Source organism: Phascolarctos cinereus, unplaced genomic scaffold (genome assembly GCF_003287225.1).
Source record: "Phascolarctos cinereus isolate Bilbo 61053 unplaced genomic scaffold, phaCin_HiC Scaffold_4;HRSCAF=312, whole genome shotgun sequence".
NCBI classification, from domain to species: domain Eukaryota; kingdom Metazoa; phylum Chordata; class Mammalia; order Diprotodontia; family Phascolarctidae; genus Phascolarctos; species Phascolarctos cinereus.
The window spans coordinates 319524779-319548252 of record NW_027555847.1 but is presented as its reverse complement, the minus strand read 5'-3'; the positions used below and the strand labels follow the sequence as shown (position 1 = coordinate 319548252).

General features: G+C 37.1%; 1 protein-coding gene across 1 annotated transcript in view; it reads left to right on the top strand.

The window, feature by feature from the left end:
- The window catches only part of WDR41 (WD repeat domain 41), a 69202-nt gene that overhangs the window by 4135 nt on the left and 41593 nt on the right, over positions 1–23474 (top strand). Inside the window, 1 exon segment of the mRNA XM_020998416.2 lies at positions 471–586. Within this exon segment, the coding sequence (XP_020854075.1) occupies positions 471–586 (116 nt within the window).

Sequence of the window (23474 nt, the reverse complement as noted above, 5' to 3'; positions counted from 1 at the left end):
ATTTGTATATATTTTAAATGAATTATAAATGTGTGCTGTTAGTATGTATATCTTTGGATAATTCATGCCAACAGTTTTTCCTCTTCCCTGAATTGGGTTGGAAGAAATAATTGTGTATGACATATTGAATATATAGTGCCCTGACTCTTATTGATGTATTTTAATTTTTTACTTCTTTGATCACAAGAAGTTTATTTCTGTGACAACCACTTCAGAAGCAGCCCCCTGAGTATAAGCAACCTTTTATGGCATTATTAAAATGACTTAAATGTGTCTAAATGCATTCCTTAAAGTCAGCTATCCTTCAGCTGAGGTTACAGAAAATGATATACCATGTTAGAACATGTTTTCCTGTGACTTTTTAAACTTTGTATTCGGAATGGCAGTATTTAGGCTATACATGGTGTTCACCAATGATTCTTAAATCACAATCATCTTTTTTTCTTTTTCTTTTTTTTGGGGGTTCCAAGAAGTCTCCAGTACAGACGATAGGTGAGGAGCAAACTCAGAATCCCTACACTGAACTGCTGGTATTGAAAGCACATCATGACATTGTACGATTTCTAGTACAGTTAGATGACTACAGGTAAGAAACTTTCTCCTTTATCTATTGTTTACAAAGAATTTTCAAGGAACCTGTCAAAAAGTGCTTCATAAACTAACCCAGCTTTTCCTAACTTTTTCTTTAGGTGATAGTGACATTTGAAAATAGAATCAGACTGTGTTATGCAAATTTTTACCATCCAGTTGTTTCTTCCATGTAGTTATAATATTCAATTCAACAAGCATTTATAAAGTAGTTATAGCCAAGTTACATGTGATATGCTGTTTATCAGTAGATTACATATTACATGGGCATAACTTTACTTTCCTAATAAGTGTAGTGGTGGGATAATTAAGGATCTATATCCTCCCAGTTATGTGTGAGTCACTCTTTAATATAGGTCATCATAACTTTGTGAATTTTTCTAATGTGGAGGCTTCTCAGAAGTTCATGAAGAGTTTTTGTTTCCTCGTTGAACTAAGTTTCAAAAGAATGATGGACCTGTTGTAATGGGTGGTAATTTATAATCTGGCTGATGGATCTGAAGCAGTCAACTACATTTAGCCCCTACTTACTAATTTATTAAATATTTATTAAGTGCCTACCACTTGTAGAACACTATTATAGGTGCTGGAGAGATTAAACTTTAAATTAACAAGTTTAAATCAGTCATGTTTTTGGAGCTTACAGCATAATATCACTAGGTACAGTATGATAGCACTTGAAGCAAAGGGGATTTCTGACACATTAGACTCAGAACTCTTTGAAAGCAAGGACTGTTTTTTTGCCTCTCTTTCTGCCCAGTGCTTAATTAGTGAATTGAATGGCACATAATAGGTGCTTCAGAAATGCCAGGTGAGTGACTGACATACCAGCTCCTACCACAGAGTGAACTACCTACACCATCATTGTACAGGGCCAGCCTTCCATTTTCCTTTTTCCAAATGGTCTCCAGATAGAAAATAGTAGAAGCCCCAGCTATAGATCATCTATGGTTCAATTAGATATTAACCTTTTTTAAAAGATAGAAATATTTTTCTACTTTACATTCAAATTTGAGAAGAGATGTGGGAATATCAGTAAGCCTAGGTATCTAGGAAGTCTCTGCTCACATCACCTGGAGGGAAACAGTGTCACAGGCATTCCTAAGCCTTCTATGTTTTTTTTACATTTGTTAGTGAAGTAGTATCTGGCTTCTTGTACCTTGAAAATTAGCCTTATTTGTATATCAAAATCTTTAGTTTAGCACTACTGTACCTTTGTTTCACTTAAATGATTTGAATGCTTAGGAAGAAATTTGCTTTCCTCCATTTAGAGTACTATAGTCAATCCTGTCCTCTCCAACTAAAAGTATCTTTTAAGTGGTTGTCTAATATAGTGATAAATATTATATTTATGATGATGATCCTGAGATACTAGAAAGGTCCTGAAGTATACTCTGAATCATCCAAGAACATTTTATTCAGGAGGGTTTTAGTACTAGATCCTACCATTCTCAGTAGTTATCCTATATCTCTCCTCCTTTCTTAATTTAGTTCCTTGAGAAGACTATCTGACTCAATGTCTCTACTTCCTTTCTTCTCTAAACTCTCTGCAGTCTGACTTCTGACTTCTTCTTTTAGCTGAAACTGCTCCTTCCAAAAATGCCAGTGATGTCTTAATTGCTAAATCAAGTGGCCTTTTTTCATTCCTTGCATTTCTTGGTGTCTCTACATCATTCAACAGTGTTGATCATCTGCTCTTCTTGGATTTTCATGACACTGCTCTCTTGGCTCTTCTACCTGTCTGATCTGTCCTTCCCGGTGTCTTTTGCTGGCTTTTCATCCACATCACTATATACTAACTGTGGATGTTTCCCAAGGTTCTGTCCTGGACCCTGTTCTCTTTTTTCCTACATTTCCCCATACGTGATCTTATTAACCTACCATAAGTAGTTATGAGGAGTCCAGAGTCTTTATATCAACCCAGTCTCTCTTCAGTCCCGTATCTTCAGTCCTGCTGCCTGTTTATTGGATGTTTTAAACAGAAAGCTTCTCAGATTTAACATGTCCACAGCAGTCCTCTTTATCTTTCCCCCAAACTTACCCCCTTCTGAACTTCCCTTACTATTCCCTTACTATTTAGGGTACCGCTGTTCTCCCAGTCATCCAGATTCCCAGTCTCACTGTCATCTCTGACTCCCCAGTCTTACTCTCCACATATATCCAGTCACTTGCCAAATGGAGTCATTTCTCCCTCCATGGTATTTCTTACATAGGTTCACTTTTTTCCACTCAAACAGCCACCACCCAGTTGAGGCCCTCATCACCTCTCATCTGGACTGTTACAGTGCGTTGATCTCACTGCCTCAAGTCTGTCCACTCTAATTCATCCTCCACACAGCTTGCATAGGTGATTTTCCTAAAATATAAGTGTGATCATGCCACACACTCCCTCCTTAATAGATTCCAGTGGCTTCCTGTTACCTCTAGGATCAAACATGGACTCCTGTGTTTGTCATTTAAAGCTCTTCACCACCCAGACTCTTCCTTTCTTTCTGGTCTTCTTGTATATCCCTACCCTATTTGCACTTTGGGTCATACTGACCTGCTTACTGTTTCTCACACATGATAGTGCATCTCCTGTCTCTGGGCCTTTGTTTTGTCTTTCCCCCATTTCCCAGTACTCTCCTTCCTCACCTTTGTTTCTTAAAATCAAAGAATTTCTTCAAGACGGCTCAAATCCCACCTTTTGCAGAGTTCTTTTCTGGTCTCCTCATCTTCTAGTGCCTTCCCCACTGAAGTTACCACCCATTTACTCTGTATGTAGCTTATCTGTACCTATTTATATACACAATGTCTCCCCATTAAACTATGAATTCCTTTTGAGCAGGGACTGCTTTTGCTTTGTCTTTATATCCCTAATGCTTAGAACAGTGCCTGTCATGTAACACATGCTTAAGAAATGCTTGTAATAGATGAATTAGATAATACTGTAAGTTTCAGAGGTAGTTAAATGGCTAGTTCTAAAGGGTAGAATTAATGATTGATGTTAATTTGGAAGAAGGGCTCTAGTTATGTACCCCATGGATCTGTTCTGGGTTCTTTGCTGTTGAGCATTTTTGTCAGTGATTTGAATAAATGGATTACTTATCAGATTGTCATAAGACACATAGCTGGGAAGGATAGCTAGGATGTTGGATGACAGAATCAGTGTCCAAAAAAGATCTTCAGGGGTCAGAGCACTGAACCAAATTTAATCAGGTGAAATTTAATATGGATGAGTGTAAAGTATTTTGGAAGCAGCATGGTAAAGGCTCTATCATGCTGGACTTGGAGTCTGGAAGACCTGGGTTCAGATACTGCTTCTGACCTTTAAAAGCAATGTGACCAGTGGCTAGTCACCTCTCTGAGGCTCAGAGACTCTAAGTCATAAGCAAGTTACAATCATTGCCAGTGGAGAGAGGTTCCACACTGATTAAATCATAGGTCCTTTACATAGTGATGTAAATACAAAGTCTTATACTTAGGAAGTGGATTTCTTTAAGCACAAATTTGTACAAAGTACTTTTAAGTACAAATTTGAGGAACCATGGTTAGCAGTTCATCTGGAAAAGTTCTGGAGGTTTTAGTGTACTAAAAGCTCAATACAAGTCAAGGGTGCGATCACATCTAGAACTTTGGGAAGAGGGGTCCGGGGGCACCACATTTTAACAAGGGCATTGATAAGTTGGAGAGCATTCAGGTGGGGGCATCCAGGTTGGGGAAGGGCCTTGATCATATAAGGATAAATTGATTAAAGGAACTGCAAATGATGAGCCTCTGGAGAGGATGGAGTGGTGACCTGATAGCTCCCTGTAAGCATTTGAAGAATTGTCGAGTGCAAGAGACATCAGATTTGTTGTGCTCGGTACAGGAGGACAAAAGGCAGTCAGTAGAGGACTGTTGTAAAGAGGAAAATGGAAAGCAAATGATCAGAGCTCTCCAAAAAGTGCAGTGAGCTTCCATGGGCAGTAGTGGGTTTCCTTTCATTAAAGCTTTTTAGGCATGGGCTAGGTGGACATTCGTTTGGTAAATTATAGAGAGGCTTCTTGTTTAGGTCTGTGGCTCCTGGAGTCCTTTCCGGCATTGAGATGCTGTGATAAGGCAGTTCTTTGATATTTAGAGCATCCTGTTCTCTAAATGTAACTGCCTCGGCTCTCTCTTTTCTCCAGTCCTCCTCCATACAGCTGCCAAAGTGATATTCTGAAGGTCTGACATACCACTCCCTTGCTTAGTAAACTCCAGTGGCTTCTGTGAACTTCCAGGATCAAATACGAACTCGTCTATTTGGAATTAAATCCTCACAACCTGGCTTCGGACTGCCATTCCAGATTTTTTTATACTTTACTCCCCTTCACACACTCTGTGGTCCAGCCAAATTCCTCTTCTTATTGTTCTTCATACAGGATTCTCCATCTCTCATCTCTGGCTTTGTAAACAAGCTGTCTCCCATGCCTGGAGTGCACTCACCTTTGCTCTTTGAATCCCCAGTTTCCCTCAAGGCTCAGTTCATGCTCTACTTCCTACCTGAGACCTTTCCTGATTCCAGTTAGCTTCTGGTGCCTCTCCACAAACAGACAAACAAACAAACAAACACACAAACAAACAGACAAAACAAAAAACCCCAACAACAACAACAAAACCCAAAGGATGCTCCCCAACCAAATGGGTAATTATTTTGTATGTGCTTTTATATCTACATGTTGTTTACCTTGATAGAATGTGAGCCCCATGAGGGCATAGTCTATATCATTTTTATCTTTGTATCTCCACTATTGGTACTTAATAAATTCTAGTCGATTAAATAATGGAGTTTACAGCATTTTTATTTTTTTTCTGCCTCATCTGTATCAGAAAACCTAACTCTCACTGTAATCTTGTTCTGAAAACATGCAAGAGATGTGAAACAGTCTTTTGAGGTACTTGAAGCATCCTTTTCCACTTGATGCAATGTTTTTACGTAGTGTGGGGTCATGGAAGTGGTAAGGTCAGGGTTGGGTGGGACATTGTCTCAACAAAGCAATAGAATCGGGGCAGCTAGGTGGTGCAGTGTATAGAGCGCCGGCCCTGGAGTCAGGAGGACCTGAGTTCAAATCTGGCCTCAGACCAAACACTTGGCACTTACTAGCTATGTGACCCTGGGCAAGTCACTTAACCCCAATTACCTTAAAAAAAAACCCAAAGCAATAGAATCTTAAGCTTTTGTTAAGATTTCCTGCCATATGTCCTCTTATTGGAAGACAAGATGGGTCCACTTTCCAAACCAAAATGCAGTTTTATTAAGCTCTACCAAATCATCCTTGGAAGTTTTGTAAGTGGAAATATGAGAAGGAAATAAGGCAGCTTTTTATAAGCAGTTCTCTATTGTGGACTACATTTTTACAGTCACGGTTGCCTGAAAGAACCCAAGATTCCACTGTTCACTGCTTGCTTATTACTAAAAGTATTTGGCATGGGAGAGCAAAATACATCTGTAAATGCTCTCCTCTAACAAGGATTCTTTTATGAATGTGTTATCATACAAGATTCTATGATAAATGCAGCTACATAAATAACATTACTAGGTGACTCTGGCATAAAACAAGATGTATCGTGCTAAAGGTATCTTCTACTATAATGGAAGGCGTCATGTGCAGGGTCCATGTAGAAGAAGGACTTTATTCCCTATGAATGGTGAGGGACTCCTGATGTGAATGTCACTGTACTGATTTAATCAAACTCCAGAATGTTACAGAACTTTTTTCAGTAAAATCCATGATTATATGCAAGAGAGTAGTCCAGTAATCCATATAAGAAAAATTTAATAGATGAAAAATACCAGTTTTCTATATTGTGTCATGCTGTATGATGCATGGTTACAGAATTAGTTCATCAGTACAAATATTTAAGACAGAAGCTGCATGTGGAAGATGGACCCTGAAATGAAGAAGGGAAAGAGAATGGGTTGGATTGGAGTTGGGAAATTGTTCGATGTGCACCATTGTAGGTGGTCAAAGGGCAGGGGAGAGTTATGTGGTGGACACTAGCTGGTTGAAGCATATTTCCAGTGCTGACTTCTGTTCAGGAAGTGGCCCCTGTCTAGGGGAGTACTCACAGTGCCCTGACAGCTGCTTCTGAGGTCTTTCCAGTTTTCTTCAGTTTAATTGCTTCAACACACTCAATGATCCAGCTATACTACTGGCCTTCTTGCTGTTTCTCTCCCATGACACTCTATCACCCAGCTCCATACTTTTGCCCTGTCTCCCATTCCCAGAGTTCTCCAGTCCCTTACCTCTACGTCTTAGCTTCCCTGGCTTCCTATAACACAGTTTAAATTCCATCTTCTGCAGGAGACCTCCCCACCCCCTCCCTCCACCAGTGCTTTCCCCTCTGATATTATCTTCTTTCCAGTCTGCATTTATCTTGTATATATACCTAGTTACTCGCACATTTTCTCCCCTGTTAGAATGTGAGCTTCTTGAGGGCAGGGATTATGTTTTTGCATAAACCTAGTACATAGAGTAAGGGATTAATAACTCCTTCTTGACTGTTAACTGACTGGCTAACTGCAGCCCCTATCTCCTCAGCAGCCACAGCTACTGAAGGACTGAAAAGGAAAGTTCTCACCGCCAGTCCTTAACATTACCAAATGTTTCAGTTTCATGAATGAATATGGTTTTATCAGTCAAAATGATACTTAAAAAGGTGTTTCTAAATGAACCTTTTCAACTTTCTACATTCCAGTCAAATGAGATTACTTGCTATCAGCATCAGTGGGCCTCACCCTTTTTGTCTTGCCTTTTTGCGCTAAGAACAACTGGGCATTCCCTTCTGCCCTGCACTAAAATCTCTTCTTATTAGAATACGAGCTTCTTGAGAGCAGAGACAATCTCACTTCTCAATTTGTATCTCCAGCAATTAGCACAGCACTAAATAAGTGTTTTGTTGTTCAGTTGTATCTGACTTTGTGACCCCATTTGGGGTTTTCATGGTAAAGGTACGGCAGTGGTTTGCCATTTTCTTCTCCAGCTCATTTTATAGATGAGGAAACTGAGGGAAATAGGGTTAAATGACTTGCCTAGGGTCACACAGCTAGTAAATGTCTGAGGCCAGATTTAAACTCAGGAAGACGAGTCTTCCTGACTACAGGCGTAGTATTCTATCCATTGTGCTGTCTAGCTGCCTCAAAATAAGTGCTTAAATGCTTTTTCATTCATTGCCTCATAAAGGCAGACTCTCAGTAAAGAAATGTATACATAGAAAAGAATGTGGGCTAATCATGTGGTGAGATCAAGGGATCACAGATGGAAAGCGAGTCTGCTCCCTTGGCATACACAACATGTTGAAGACCTTGATGAAGGTTTCTGTCATTTTGAGTGGATCCTCAGTAGACGATCTAAGGAAGAACATAGACAGGAGAAATTGTACAAGATGAGAAGGCAAGGATGGGTGATGATCTGTATTGTTGGAGGGAATATCCACTTCAGGGATCCCAGATTTGTCGAACTTTCGCACTGTACATTTGGATGTGGAAGCCTGAGGATCTTAGATGCTGAGTAGTTGAAGTGTTACTATTGTGTCCTTTTGTCATGATGATTTGCTTAGTTGAAGAAAACCAGGGTCTTCTTAGATCATTATCACAATATTTAAGTTGTACAGAATTCTGTTCATTTAAATTCCATAGTACTGTGAAGTTTAAAAACATGGTTGGGATTATGCAGCCTTCATGATCATTGTAGGCCTAGGTTTGTGGGATGGGCAATGGACATTTTTATAATTCATAATTGAAAGAAGAAATGGTGATGAGGCTGACACAGGATGATTGTGGTCGTGTAATGTGCTTAACTATTATTTACTTAATCTATGCTTGCTTTTTAACAGCCCTTAAATATGCTCAAGCATTTCAGTGATATGGTAGTATTTTACATAAATAATATGAGAACATTGATGTCAGGCCTTTTTGCTCCATGACTAGTACTTTTACCTTTTCACCATGTCAGAACTGTTCACCTGAGATATACCTTTAATTTGTAATGTTCATCATCAGAGGCAGTGCCCTGGACTTGTAATCAAGGGAGATGTGGGTTTCAGTATCATCCTCTTGCTAAATATTTCTTGACTCTGTGGCACTTTATCTTTCTTAACTTTAGTTCCCTCGATTCTAAAAAGGAAATAATAACTGCATCATCCACCTCATGGAGTTGTGAGGGCCAAATGAGACAAAGCTTAAAAAAATTAAAGTATTATGTAAATGTTGGGTGTAAAAAATGAGTGAACATCTTTTTCTTTCCCCCACAGAAAAGCCTGGCTATGAAGTATGGAATAAAAAAATTTTTGAAATCTGAACTCACATTTTGAATAGATAGGAAACTGCTTTAGACGTATTATAATAAAGTGGTATTACTAATACTTGGAAATTTAATTCATTACAGACATTTTTATCTGTGAGACCCTGTTTGCCCAGGAAATTACTCCATTAAGTTATATATGTAATTAAGTGTGAAATTTTCTTGGCGATCATTTGTTGTTATAGAATATTATGTTATTATAATTATTTTTTATGAAGTACAATTTTTAGGGCATTGCCAGTGTACAAGGGGTTAGCTATTGAAAAAAATCAGAATTTATGATAGGGAAACAGTAACAATTTCAGTTTACTTTCTAATATCTGTTGAAAAAATTAATTTCTGTAGGTCTCTACAAGTAAAAACTCATGAAGTCATACTTGGCCGTAAGACATAGGAAAATGTGTAGACAGTACAAATATATAATACAAGGTACATTAAGAACTCAATGTTGTTAATCTTGGTTTAATGAAATACTTTAGAATTGTCATTTACCGTCTGCACTTATTCCAGCCTCTGTATCAAGGATGTAGTTTATGCATTGTCAAACTGCAGAAAATATCTTTTGTTTGATTTTTCTCAAAATTAGTATTGTTATACTTTTTATGTTTTTATTTAGTTTTTGTCGGCATTCGATTCTAGTTTTTGTCAACTGTTGTAATCCAGGTTTCACGCTTCAGGTCTTTAGATAATATCATCTTATTGAGAATTTTGCAGAAGGATTTTCTTGTTTTCTCGGTGGCTCAGCTAAAATCAGCGAGTGGAAAATTTTCTCAGATTGGTTTTTGAAGATACTAAATAAATCCTGTATCAACCTAACAGACAGCTGCCTTTTTCTTCTCTTCTTTTGTATTTTTGAACATGAAGTAAGGGTCATATTGATTGGAAGATCACTAAAGAAGGCTAAGCCTCAGCAAGAGTCTTCCAAAAAATGGACTGTGCTAAAATTGCATGTAATACTCTAGCATTTGACACATTAAACTAAACTGAGTTCATAACACATTTTAAGAATAGCTTTCTTTGTTGCTCATTTGACCATTCCTTGCTCCTCCAGGAAACAGACAAGGTTATGGAGGATGGTGATCATGACTGGAAAAGAATCAGGTGACCCATGAAACACGAAACTGAAGAGCAAAATGTGCCTCCAGGATGGCTAGTGATTTTGTACGTTTTTGGGGGAAACTTGATAAAACTGAGTGCAATTTAGTAATTCCTTTATAACAACCCTGTTTCTATCTTGTAGGATAGTCTCACTGTCAAGCTAGTAATAAGTGACCTGGTTATAGTGGATCCAAAAGGAGCTGGCTAGAGGATTATGTTAAAAGAGTAGCAACAAATAGCCTACTGTTAGTTTATATAGTGTTCTAGATTTGAATAATGTCAAAAGGCTATGTGCAATAGGCTTTGGGGAAAGTTGCATAAACTCTATTAGGCCCCAATGTGATGTAATGGCATGAGGTATCTTGGGCAAGCCAATTTACTACTTTGATATCTATTTTTCTTTATAAAATGGGAATGACATTTGGCCTGCTACTCCATGGTGGATCCATGTTCCATCCGTTTGATTTTCTCTTTCATCCAGTGCAGACAGTACTTTCGGTTGTCTTAATCAAGCGTCTGGCATCAGGGATGCCAGAGAAGCATTTCTGCTTTCTTGATTATTTTTAAATTCTTGATAAATGCCTGTCTCATGTCCTTTTCTGCTTATTTGTAAACTTGCTGAGATCCTTTATTCATACATAGTGGAGACTGACTACTTAATACTCTATCTTTGGATTATTTGTAATTTTGATTCTTGTAAGACTGGTGTGTTATGATTATTAACCATGTAACATCAGTAAGGATATGTTGTTTTAAAGTGATGGGAGTTTATGACAGTGAATCCATGAAGGAAGAAGATCTTTGAAAGCACAGAGGCTTCCATACTGATCCATCCCAATCCCATCAATTCTGATCCAAACTCATTTGTCCATGATGAAGTAATATATGTGAAAATATGTGAAAAAAGCACCTTACATATGTAAGATCACAGGATTGTTCTGGACCTTAAGTTCCTGGGGGGAAGCTGCATTATTTTACAGAGAAGGAGACCAAGGTCCCACAGTTGAAGTGATTTGTCTAAATGGCAAAACTGGGATTTGAACCCAGCAAATCCTTGGCTCTCTCCACTATTTGATGCTGCCTCAGTTGAAGATGATGAGGACAATCTGAAAGTACTAAGTTCTAGTGCAGTGTAAAAGAAATAATACTGGTTTTGGAAGAAGACCTGAGACCAGGCTTGCTGCTCGCTAGCTGGGTGACCTTGGCTCAATCATTTTTAAAGCTGTTTCCATTCTTCCAGAAGGCTCTTGAACACGTTGCCCCTATATTTTTTCTGTGTCTTTTCTGGGCTAGTGTGTGATGTTGGTTTTTTCTTTTTCTGTTTTGGTTCCTAGGTTGAGAATTTAGGGTTGTTTTTGTTGTTGTTGGTGGTGGTGGTAGTTGTAATTATTTAAGGTGGAAGCAGTGAAGGTAATTGAAGGGTAATTGCTACTTGATAAAAGGATAAAAATGTCAAGAGCTTCGTTTTCCTTTTTCTACTTATAAGAAAAGAGCATATAATCAAATTCTTTCTAGGGAGTTACTGAAAGGAGTGACCTAGAAAGCAATTGACATTCAGAACTATTTATCGTATGTAGTTCATTGCAACCAGATTACTAAAATGCTATTTCGTTGGGTCCTCTATTGGTACATAGAAATAGCTTTGTTATACAGAATCCTTTACTATACTATTATTTTATGTATTTCCCTAGGTTTAATCTCAGTGATAGTGTTTAATTTCTTTTATGATATGAATAAAGACTAGAGCTCTTTCATTAAGTGTGAAGATGGTATAAAGTTAGATGGGTTAGTAGCACTTATGAATATAGAAAATAATTCAGATTGGCCTTAATAAATTTGATAAGTAGTTTTAAAAATAAAATCAATCATTATTAATCTAAAACTCTTAATCCGAAAAATATCTTGATATTGTTAGGGCCCTGCTTTTGTTATAGCTAATTACTTATATAGCTGCCTTATTAATTCAGTAAACAAAGTTTAACTATCTAGCTTTGGGTACATTCTTTTAGATTTATGTAGGTAAATTATATTTATTTGTTTATTTTCTGAATTTGTGATTGCTTAAATAAAAAAAAAATCCCCATTATGAAGTGAAGTGATCTGGAAAGTCTCTTTTAGTTCCAAAGTTCTTATTCTATGATTCTGATAATTTTCCTTTGACAGATGAAAGTTAAGGGAAAAAGAGAATTTTGCTTCCACATTTTATATTAATTTCAATTTTTTGAAGCTTAATATTGGTATTTCATAATCCTTAAAACCCATCGCACTTTACTGAAAAGCCTTCCCAGTAGGCACATAGAAATTTCTAAATAGAACTTCTTAAAAATTAATCTATATTACATTTTAAACAAAGGAAATGAAAAGTGTTAATTGTGAAATAGCATGAAAGTATTTCTTTAATGAAGACATTTAAATGTGTTTTAATTCCTCTTAGGAATCAGCGAATTTCCATTTGTGAAGAGATAATTATTATAAACAGTGACTATTTCTCTTCACAAACAAAAAACTGATTATTATAAATACTACAGGCAGCATGGTATAGTGTATAGAATTTAGGCCTTGGAGACATGAAAACTTGGGCTCTAGATCTATCTCTGAAATGCACTGAGTGACCACCAATAAAATAAATTAATTTCTTAGTGCCCCAGGCACTAAGACTTCACTAAAACTCTGAATTACAGGTGAAAGTGCTGGAATAATAACCACAAAAATTATGAATATACTATGTAGTATGTTTTATGTTGTCCATGAAATAATTTATAAAGTTAATTTTAAGTATTAGTAAGCATACTTGGGTTCTGGGTCTAAGTGATTAACCACAACTCAACAACTAGAACTTTGAATAAATGAAAATTTTTTGCTGGTCAAAGTTTATAGGAGAAAAAAGCAAATGGTAAGACAGCAAACTTACCAGGGATTTAATTTAAATTTTCCAGGACATGTTTTGGCGGGGTCAGTGCTTTTCTACCAAATCTGCTACAGTGGTTCTGTAAGGTACCATCTGTAAAGGCTTTTGCTCAGCTTTGAAAGGCTCTGTATAATCTTGTCTCACTCTATCTAGCTCTTATTTCCCACACTGCTTTCCAATAGATGGGCTTTGCAGCCAGGAAAACCTAGGTTCAACTTCTGCCTCTGATACATACTGACTGTATGACTCTCAGTGCTCTAGGCTAGTGGTGTCAATTCAGAGAGAGCTAGGAGCCACTAATCTATACACAGGGGCTGCTTAGGTAGAGCAGTGCACAGAGCACTGGACCTGGAGTCAGGAAGACTCATCTTCATCTGGCCACAGACACTTACTAGCTGTGTGATCCTGGGCAAGTCACTTAACCCTGTTTGCCTCAGTTGCCTCATCTGTAAGATGAGCTGGAGAAGGAAATGGCAAACCACTCCAGTATCTTTGCCGAGAAAATCCCCAATGGGGTCACAAAGAGTTGGATGTGACTGAAATGACTGAACAATAATCTGTATGCCTAAGGATCTACATGACTGCACGTTGACTTAGTTTCAAAATGTGGTATCTGTTTTATTGTGTATTTATTTTGTTAAATACCAGTTACATTTTAATCTGGTCCTGGCAGCACTTAGGGATGTTGCCACCTATTTGAACTTATGCTTTTGGCGACTCTCTTTAGTACTGTAAATTGCAGAAAAATGCATCTGCCTGTATTGATAGGAGGAATTTCCTCATCTGGTTGTTCTCTCCCTCTAGTATACTATCTTCTTCTAGCCTCCTCACTGTTCCACAAGTAATCTATGTTTGTTTTCACTTTCATGCTTTGGCTTATTCTATACAGCTGCCTGGAATGCCCATCCCTCACCCTTCTATCAGAATTCTAGCCATTCTTCAAAGCCCACTGAAATCCTATGAAACCTCTGAACCTTTCGCCAAATTGCATTGATCCTTCGTTTCTTCCTTATTCCCTTCCTTCCTTTTTTCCCTCCCTCCCACCCCTCCCTCCGTCCACATATAGACATAAAGTATCATACCCTTACCTGTGGGTGCTCTGCCCAAAGGAATGTAAATTTTGATTGCTGAAACCTTGAAAGATATCTTGGGGTTTATGGGCTAGATTTTTTTCTTGAGGACCATGCCTTAAACCCAAATCACTCTGGCTAAGCCTCACTTAGTCATTGTTTGGGCCCTGATGGCTCAGAGTGAGTGTAAATAGTGATTGTTTCTGTTTTAGAAGCTCTGAGAGTCTTCCCCTCCCAGGTTGATTTTTTTTTTTAAATTAGGTGAAGGAGGCCATTCTTTGCCTCATTTCTTACCCAGCCTTAATCACTGAATGGGCTTGCCGCAGTCAAACTGAGACCTGGGAAAGACCTTAATTTAAAAAGGCCAAGGGCTCCCCCTCTATATGGGGCCATCTCTAGTCACCCTGATTCTGGACTCAGGTGGCTCCAGAGGAGAGAATGAGGCTGGTAAGACTTTGCACAGCTCTCTCTCACGTAAATCCAGTTCATTTGCAAGTCATGGCATCACTTTCCTGATGTCATTGGTTCTCTTCAAGAACAAAGGACAAACGATAAGCTTCACTAACATCTTTCTGTTTAGAACTCGTGTTCTGTATATATTTAGTATCATGTGGTTTAGCCTGAAATGCACCCCTGCTCTCCTCTTGCCTCATGGTATCCCTCTTCAAGATGAAGCACAGATACCTCCTTCTACATAAAGCCTTCCTCGATGCCCCCGACTGTTAGTGCCCTCCCTCTTACAAGACTTTGTAATGAGCTACTTTGTATTTATTTATATTTTTTTCTATAGATGCTTATCATATAAATACCTGTTTTCTCTACCATTAGAATGGTTAGCTCTTTGAGAATAGGAACTGTTTGATTCTTTGTATGTATGTATGTATGTATATATACACATACATATTTACATATACATATGTGTATATATATATACACACACACATACATACATATATATACATATACATATACATATACATATATATATATCTTCAGTATTAAGCACAATACCTGGCACATAGTAAGAGTTTAATAAATGTTTCTTCTTATTGTTATTGTCTTGTTTTCTACTTCTCTCATTTATGTTTGTGGGCAGCTAAAGTTTAAGGTACTTGAAGGCTGGTGCCTCTTGTATCCCCTGTAACTTGGATTGGGCGTTCAAATTGTAAATGTTTCAACATTGTTTGATTCCTTCCATGTTTGATTCCTTCCAACCATTTACACCTTCTATGTCTTTAGCTCTGCAGAGTAGAAATTGCTCACAATGATGGACCTTGAGGTGCACTGCAAGTTTCTCGGTTAAAGTGTTTTCTGATTAACCCCAAGTTAAACAGAAAATTAAGTTATCTGAAATACTCCATTAAGAATTTCAGCTAATTGAGCCTTTCTGTATTTTTATGTAAATACTATAGTTACAGTCATGATATTTAACATCTAGTTATCTGGAAGGGAAAAAAAATGAGAATGAGGGAGAAATTAGGTAATTGAACAGTTTTTTTTTTAAACCAGTTAATGCTTTATTTGTTAGAGATTCTTATCTTGGAGGATAATTTCACATAAATGAAATACTAGTCTAGAATTCAAGTTGTATTAACTTGGTGATCAAATGACTTACTCATATCTTCATTTAGCTCTCAATTTCTGTGTAAACTCAAGTGCTCTTTTTCTTATCTAACATTTTATACCATTTTGAAAATACCCTCTTCATGTATGTGGTCCTCTTAATCCCAAAGTGATCTCTGCTTTTCAGATCATTACTTTGGAAAAATAATACAAGAAATTGAATACATTTGAAAATGCCACAGGCAAAATATAATTTAAATGAACATTATAAGATGTACCATTTGTCTTATTAGTATGAGTTTTATTATAATGGTTATGCTATCAGAAATCTCATTCATAGCCTATAGGATCTAGATGTAAAACAGAGCTAATGCTTGGTATTTCTGTAATTGGAATTAGTAAGTGAAAGTTGTCTAGAACCTTGAGCAGAGGAAAGGAAGTAGTTTACTGTTTTCTTTCTTTTTTCCCTCTTTCCCTTAGCTCCTGGTGGTAGGTTATAACGACTTTTAAATGAATTTTTCTGTATATCAGTTTTCAGAAAAAACCCTACTTCCTTCCTCCCCCATTTCATTGTGCTCCCTACCCCAAGATTTTTATACAAGTTATCCAGAAGTGTTGGAGACAAGGATAAACCCAAAAAGGGGCTCATAGTTTAATTTATTGTTAAATTACAGTCTAGATTAAAAAAAAGTTAGTCTTAGAGCATATAGTGCATAGAGGAAAAGGTAAGCCCTAAATTATGAAGTAAGACCTAATAAATTAAAAACCAGAGCCATCTACCTATGAAAGTGATCCAATTCACATCTCCATTTTTATCTTCTAACCTGTTTTCACCCAAACACACACATTTAGGATGAAAAACTTTAAAATTGGATTTTTATGAATTTTTCAAATTACTTTTTTATAATATTTTTAATATTTTTCTTTTCATTGTAAGTATACTATATTCCAGCTGCAGTGTGGAGCAAGTAGACTTTTGTGAGCTAAGTTGGGAAACTAGCCATTGCTTTTATAATATTGTTTCACTGGGAAAATAGATTCTCAATTCCAAATAACTTGCGTATTTTAAATGTGTTTTTATTACAAGCTTAAGAACAATCTTAACAATCTAAACCTAAGGGGAAAATCCAAATAAAATCTAATCAATTCACATATTAGAACTATTTGTATTTAAAAAGAACACAAAACTAAAAAAACCCCAATAATAATAACTTTTCTGTGCTCCTTTCTCATCTCTTTTCTTTCTGTGTACTTCTGTAGCTTTGTTAGATTTAAAAGTAAAATATAATGTGCTGTTCCTCCAGTTCTGCTTTTTTTGAACTTTGCATTATTTTGTATGTTAGTTTATACTTTAGTAGTTAAATACATCTGTTCTCTCATAAATGTGGGTCCATTTGTGGTGTTCTTTTTCGTGTCTTCCCATAAATCTTCCAAAAGGAGTCCATCCCATGGAGGTCTTTCTCTTGGTCTTTTGATGTTATATTGGTACGGGTACAGCATGGGTTTAGCCATCTGTCTCTTAGATGTTATTCTCCGTATGGCAGAAGATTTAGAGTTTTTCATATTACAAGTTATCCTGATGTTTCTGTGAGATTCTTGATTTGTGAAAGAATTTTAAGATTGAGGGAATGGTTTGATGACTATGATCTGAATAGAGATGAATAAGTAAAGCACATTAAGTTTTTAGTTGTTTGAAGAATGATAGCGATAAAATGGATAACTGAAATCCATAGCCAACTTAAAACACTAATTTTGGATATCAAGTTCTACCTTTTCCCCAGCTAAATATTTAAGTAGTTTTCCTAACATTAAGCAGAATTGTACAATTTTTTTTCACCTCTCTCTTCTTTTAGTAACTTCTTTAAAAGGGATAATAAAAACAACTGAGGTTACCAAAAGGCTACAGTAGGCTTGAAGGGGAGGACTGAAAGATCTTGAATAATCTACTAGCTGGATTGTTGACCCTTGTATAATTTTTTCAAATTGTCTTGAATACCACCCATTACTTTTGAGCATCATTTAAATTTACTTTTTGTTCACTACTCAGTGAATTAAAGGTTGATATCTCATTTCTAATTTCTGAATCATTTAGTCATTTCTTATTGTTTTTCTGCTTGTTTGTTTTTTGGCTAGGCAATGGGGTTAAGTGACTTGCCCAGGGTCACACAGCTAGTAAGTGTTATGTGTCTGAGGCCAGATTTGAACTCAGGTCCTCCTGAATCCAGGTCCAGTGCTGTATCCACTGCTCCACCTAGCTACCCCAGTCATTCCTTATTGTAAACTTCAAAGATTTAGACAGTGTGGAACAATAATGAGAATTTCCAAATCAAGATTAGAAAAAATGTGTACATCTTTTAAAACTGTAATTTTTGAAAAGGAGAAAAGGAGTTATAAAAATTTAAAGAATCAATGGCAGTGAAGGAAAATTTAAGGTTATAGAGGCCTGCGTTCTTTCTCATTGTCATATAAACAAAAATCAGTAGACCCAGAAACAGTTAAGGATTCACTTTAGTATTTAAAAAAATAGTAACACTTCACAGTTCTTTTCCCATAAAACATGAAACTTATTATGAAAATTTATATTTTAATTGGTTATTGAAATCATCATCCATTTTTTAATCATCAAGTAATTATCATGCCATATATTTAAAAATGAGAATAGAACAGCCTGAGAAGTCCGTGAAAATTTATTCTTTTGTGTAGTGTATACTTACCTAAGATATGCTGTTAAGGCCCTTTCTAGAATCATAGAATATTAGAATGGAAAGTGACCTTGGAGCAATTCTATATTTTTAAGCTCCATGAGGGTAGAGACCATAGCTTTCCTAAAAATTTATCCATCCTCTTCACCTCTCTGTAGCTTAGTGAGTTGGACATTCCATTCATATTTACTACATTGACTTTCATACTTCTGTCTTCATTGTATCATTAATGACAAGCCCTGGCCATTTGTGGGGCTAGTCTTGAGCTTTATTCTTTTGGATTTGCTAAACTGTAACTTTGCCAACTTTCCCTTTAGCTATGTTTCCCATTCGCATTCCCCTATCCTTATGTGCTCTCTGAGAAAGGCACAATGATCATATATTCTTTTTTGTATAAATATTAGAAAATGTTCACAAAAATGCCTAAATATTGTATAAAGAAAGCCAAAAGCAGTAAATCTAATTGTGCCAGTGGTTCAGTTCAAGAAGCAATTTTTAAGCATCTACTATGAGCAGATCTTTGGGAGGGACAGGTTAGCTAAGACACAGTCCCTGCCAAGGCAGCATAGAGCCAGAGGACCCAGGTTTCAGTCTCAGCTCATCTACCTACTATCTGTGTCATCTTGGGGCAGGTCATTTCACTATTTGGGGCCTTGATTTCCTGATATGTAAATATGATGGATTTGGCTTAGATCTAAAGCTGATGATTCTGTGGTCCCTCATGGAACTTAAAATCTAGTCAAGGGATATCATGAGATGCAAGTAAGTGTAATGCAAAATAATACATCTAAGTTCCTAAGAGAGCTATAATATCCAATACTATGTGAGGTCTGAGGGGAGAGAAGCCATTATTAATAAACTTATTAGATTTTAAGTTCCTTCATAGTGAGGCCTATGTCAGGTTTTTTTTATCTCCAGTACTTGACACAGAGTCTTGCACATTTAATAACCTGTCCAGATCTTTCAACTTTTAAAATCTTTTTGGACCCTAACTCTCGTTCAATTTGTTAGCTACCCTTTCCAACTTTGTGTCACTTGTGAATTTGATAAACAGGCCATCTATGTCAAATCATTGATAAATATGTTAAACCATACAGAGTCATGTGTATAGCCCTGGGACACTCTAGTGGAAACTTGCCATCAAATCTACCTCTAGCCATTAATGACCACACTTCAGGTCCATCCACTCCATTTTGATTCCATTTAACTGTACTACCAAGTAACCTGTATCTTTCCAATTTGATGGGGCAGCTAGATGGCACAGTGGATAGAGCACCGGCCCTGAAGTCAGGAGGACCTGAGTTCAAATCCGGCCTCAGACCAAACACTTGGCACTTACTAGCTGTGTGACCCTGGGCAAGTCACTTAACCCCAGTTGTCTAAAAAAAAAAAATTCGGTTATTCCAATTTCTCCATAAGAATAGCATGAAAGACTTTGTAAAATTCTTTCCCAAAATCTAAGCTACCATCTCTTAACAAAGAGATGATGGACTCAAAGTGCATAATGAGATGTGCATTTTTTTAATATGGCTGATAAGGAAATATGCTTCTCTTAGGCATATTGTCAGTTTCCTTCCTTCCTTCCTTCCTTCCTTCCTTCCTTCCTTCCTTCCTTCCTTCCTTCCTTCCCTCCCTTCTTCTCTCCTTCCATTCCTCCCTTCCTCTGTCCCTCCCTCTTATTTTTCTTGGTTGTTTACTTGAAGAATGGGAATGAGAAACATTTATTATTTGAAAAAAATTTAAAGAAAGAAAATAAATTATCTCTAATATCACAAAGGACATGCTACTCGGTATTACGACTTTCCATATTGGCAACTAAAAGACACGTATAGCTAAGTAAAACAATAAAATTAATTCTTTGCTAGAATCTAGTTAAAGTATATCTATAGCACTACTCCGATCTAATTGTGTAGGAGTCATGTTAAAAAAAAAAAAGAGGCTATTGTGATAACTTAATTGGTCTTGCCTTGAGTCTCTCCCCTCTCCAATCTGTCCTTCACACAGATGCCAAACTAATTTTCCTAAAGAACAAATCTGATTGTGCCACTCCCCTAATCGATAAACTCCACTTGTTTCCTGTTACCCACAGAGTCAATATAAACTCCTCTGCCTGACATTAAAGGCCTGGCACAACTTGGCCTCAGCCTTCCTTTTGTCTTAGTTTCCCCAGGACTTACAATAGTGCCTGGCACACTGTAATAAATACTTTTTGATTGAGGAAATGAAGTTAATCTGGCATAGTCTGTTTTTGATAAAGCCAAGCTGGCTCGTTGTGATCAAGTGTCTTTTTCTAGATGTCCATTAAGCATCCCTTTAATAATATATTCTTTAATTTTGCTGGGAATTTAAGTTTAGCTTATAGATTCCAGTTTATAAACTCCACTCTTCCATTAAAATTTTTTTTTGAAAAGTGAAACAGTACTTACCCTTTGCTAGCTCTATGGCACCTTTCCCATTGTTCAGCATTTTTCAGAGGTCATTGATGGTGGTTCTTCAGTCAGCATTATAGTTACCATCTAGATTGTCTGGGCCTGATGACTTGAGCGCCTTAAGGACAGCTGGATGCTCACTGACACTTTGCCTAATTATCTTAGGTTTCATTTTCTTATTAGTCACTTTTGTACTGCAAAAATAAATGTTGAATCTCATTGAATTTCTGAGTTGGAGAATTGTAGAAGATTTCCTGGAGGAGGTGATTTTTTTAAATTATTTTTTTCAATCAGCAAAAATCTACTATTTCTCTCTCTCCCCAACCAGTTGAGAACAAAAGAAAAGCAAAATTCCCATTATAGAACATGTGTAGTCAAGCAAAACATATTTTTGCTTTGACTGTGTTCCAAAGAAAAAAATTTATGTGTGCATGTGTGAGTGTGAGCATGTCTGTGTGCATGTGTGTATTCTCCATTCTGGGTCACCTCTATCAGAAGGTAGATAGGATATTCCATCATTTGTCCTCTGGAATTACTGTGCTGATCAGAGTTCCTAATTAATTAAGTTTTTCAAAGTTGTCTTTACAATATTGTAGTCATTGTATAGATTATTCTGGTTCTGTTCACTTCACTCTGTATTAGTTCATACAAGCCTTCTCAGGTCTCTCTTAAATTATCCTCTTTATTGTTCCTTATAGCACAGTAGTATTCCATCACATTTATATACAATAGCTTATTCAGCCATTTCCCAAATGCTGTCCCCTCAGATTCCCATTTTTTTGCCACTTCAAAAAGAGTTATAAATACTTTTTGTAAATCTTGAGTTTGTTTTGCTTAAAACTCATCCCTTTCTTAATCTGTCTTCCATGGTGCTGCTAGGTGGTACAGTGGGTAGAGCACAGGCCCTGAAGTCAGGAGGACCTGAGTTCAAATCCAGCCTCAGACCAAATACTTGACACTTACTAGCTGTGTGATGCTGGGCAAGTCACTTAACCCCAATTGCCTAAAAAATAAATAAATAGATAACATCTCTTAATCTATCTTTCTTCTAATTCTCCCTCCTCCCCTTTCCCTCCCTTTTCCCTATTGAATAAAAGATATTTCTGCGTCTAACTCTGTGTGTGTATTCTTCTTGAAGAATTAATGTTTACATTTGGGCTTTAAAGGAGAGGTAGGAAATCAGTGGGGAAAAGGGTGATGAAATGTATGGGCAAGGAGGACAAAGAGGAAGAACATTGTGAAACGTTGTATGAGAGATGAAGGGGAGTCCAGTCTGGCTAAAGCATAGAGTATGCAGAGAGAGAGTAGCTTAAACTCTGAAAAGGTGGGTAGATTTTGGAAGGCCTTGAGTGGCATGCTAAGAAAATTGAACATCATTCAGTAGGCAGTAGGAAGCTATCAAAGACCTTTGAACAGAAGAGTAACGGGGCAAGATCTCTGCATAAGGAAGGTGCCTGGCACCAGTTCAAAGGTTAGATTTGTGTGGAGAGAGTCTATATGGGAAGATCTATTAAGGCTTTGTTGTACTATTAGTCTATTAGTAGCAATGAGAATTGAGGGAAGACAGATGTGGGTGATATTGCCATAATAAGAATCAGACTTGGGACCAATCTGGATTTTTCAAAGGCAGGAATAGGGATAGGAAGAAAAAGCTGAAGATAACACTAAGGTTTTGGACATGAGAGATGAAGTAGTGCCATTGCCAGAAATTATAAAGCCAAAAGGAGGAGAAGGTTTTAGGGAAAATATAAGTTCAGTTTTGGTCATATTAAATTGGAGATGTGTATAGGACAAGTAAATGTTTGGGAAGGAAGATCTGGGCACTTGGGAGAGCCATCAGCGTAGGAAGTGCAGATTTGATAGTCATGTGTATAGAGGTGATAGTTGAAAATGGAAATGAATCGAATTGCCACGGAAAAGAGTTTGTAGAGAGAAGTTGGCTGAGAATAGCTTCTTGGGGATAACTTACTTTATCGGTCGGGGATAGGAAAAGGAACCAGGGAAGGAGACAGACAAAGAACTATTAGAACTATGAGAGGAGTATAGGAAGTTGGTGAGCAGAATTTTTCTACTCGTATTTTATTAGGTTATAACCATCAATATGTATTAGCATAGAAGGTACAAAACCACATTGGGGCTGAGGGGAGAACAAGTGGTGAGGAAAGTTATCTTCTGTCTTCTCTGTGTATATCAATTATGGACCTATTTATTTACATGCTGACTCCCCACTAGAATGTAAGCCCCTCGAGGGCAAGGACTGTTTTTGTCTTTCTTTGTATTTCCAGCCAAGCACAGTGCCTACCTAGCACATAGTAAATGACTTCATAAATGCTTGTTGATTGATGAAAGGATTATTCACACTAATGAAGTCACACGTCTAAGATTGAAGTAGTGCAGTTTTGTTGATTTTGTTCCTGTAAGTAAAAATACCATTATGAAAAAGATTCTGCGTCATCATCAACTCACATTTGATAGTTGCTTACTGTGTGCTAGGCACCATTCTAAGCTCTGGGTATAAAGAAAGGCAAAAACGTAATCCCTGCCCTCACACATTCTAATATGTGAGACAACATTAGTGGCTCATGGCTAATCCGTAAGAGCTGTACCTCATCGATTTGTTTAAAAGCAGATTTTGTATAACTAAAACTGACTTAACCTCTTCATGACCTAAACTCTCACCCTTGAGTCCCACTACCTTCAGTCCCACTACCGTGTCTCTCTTGGCCCATTAATCTAAATAGGTTCTCGCTTTGCTCTACAATCTACAAAAGTGTAACTTTCCCAAGTCCCCTCTTGCTGTACTCCTGACTTGT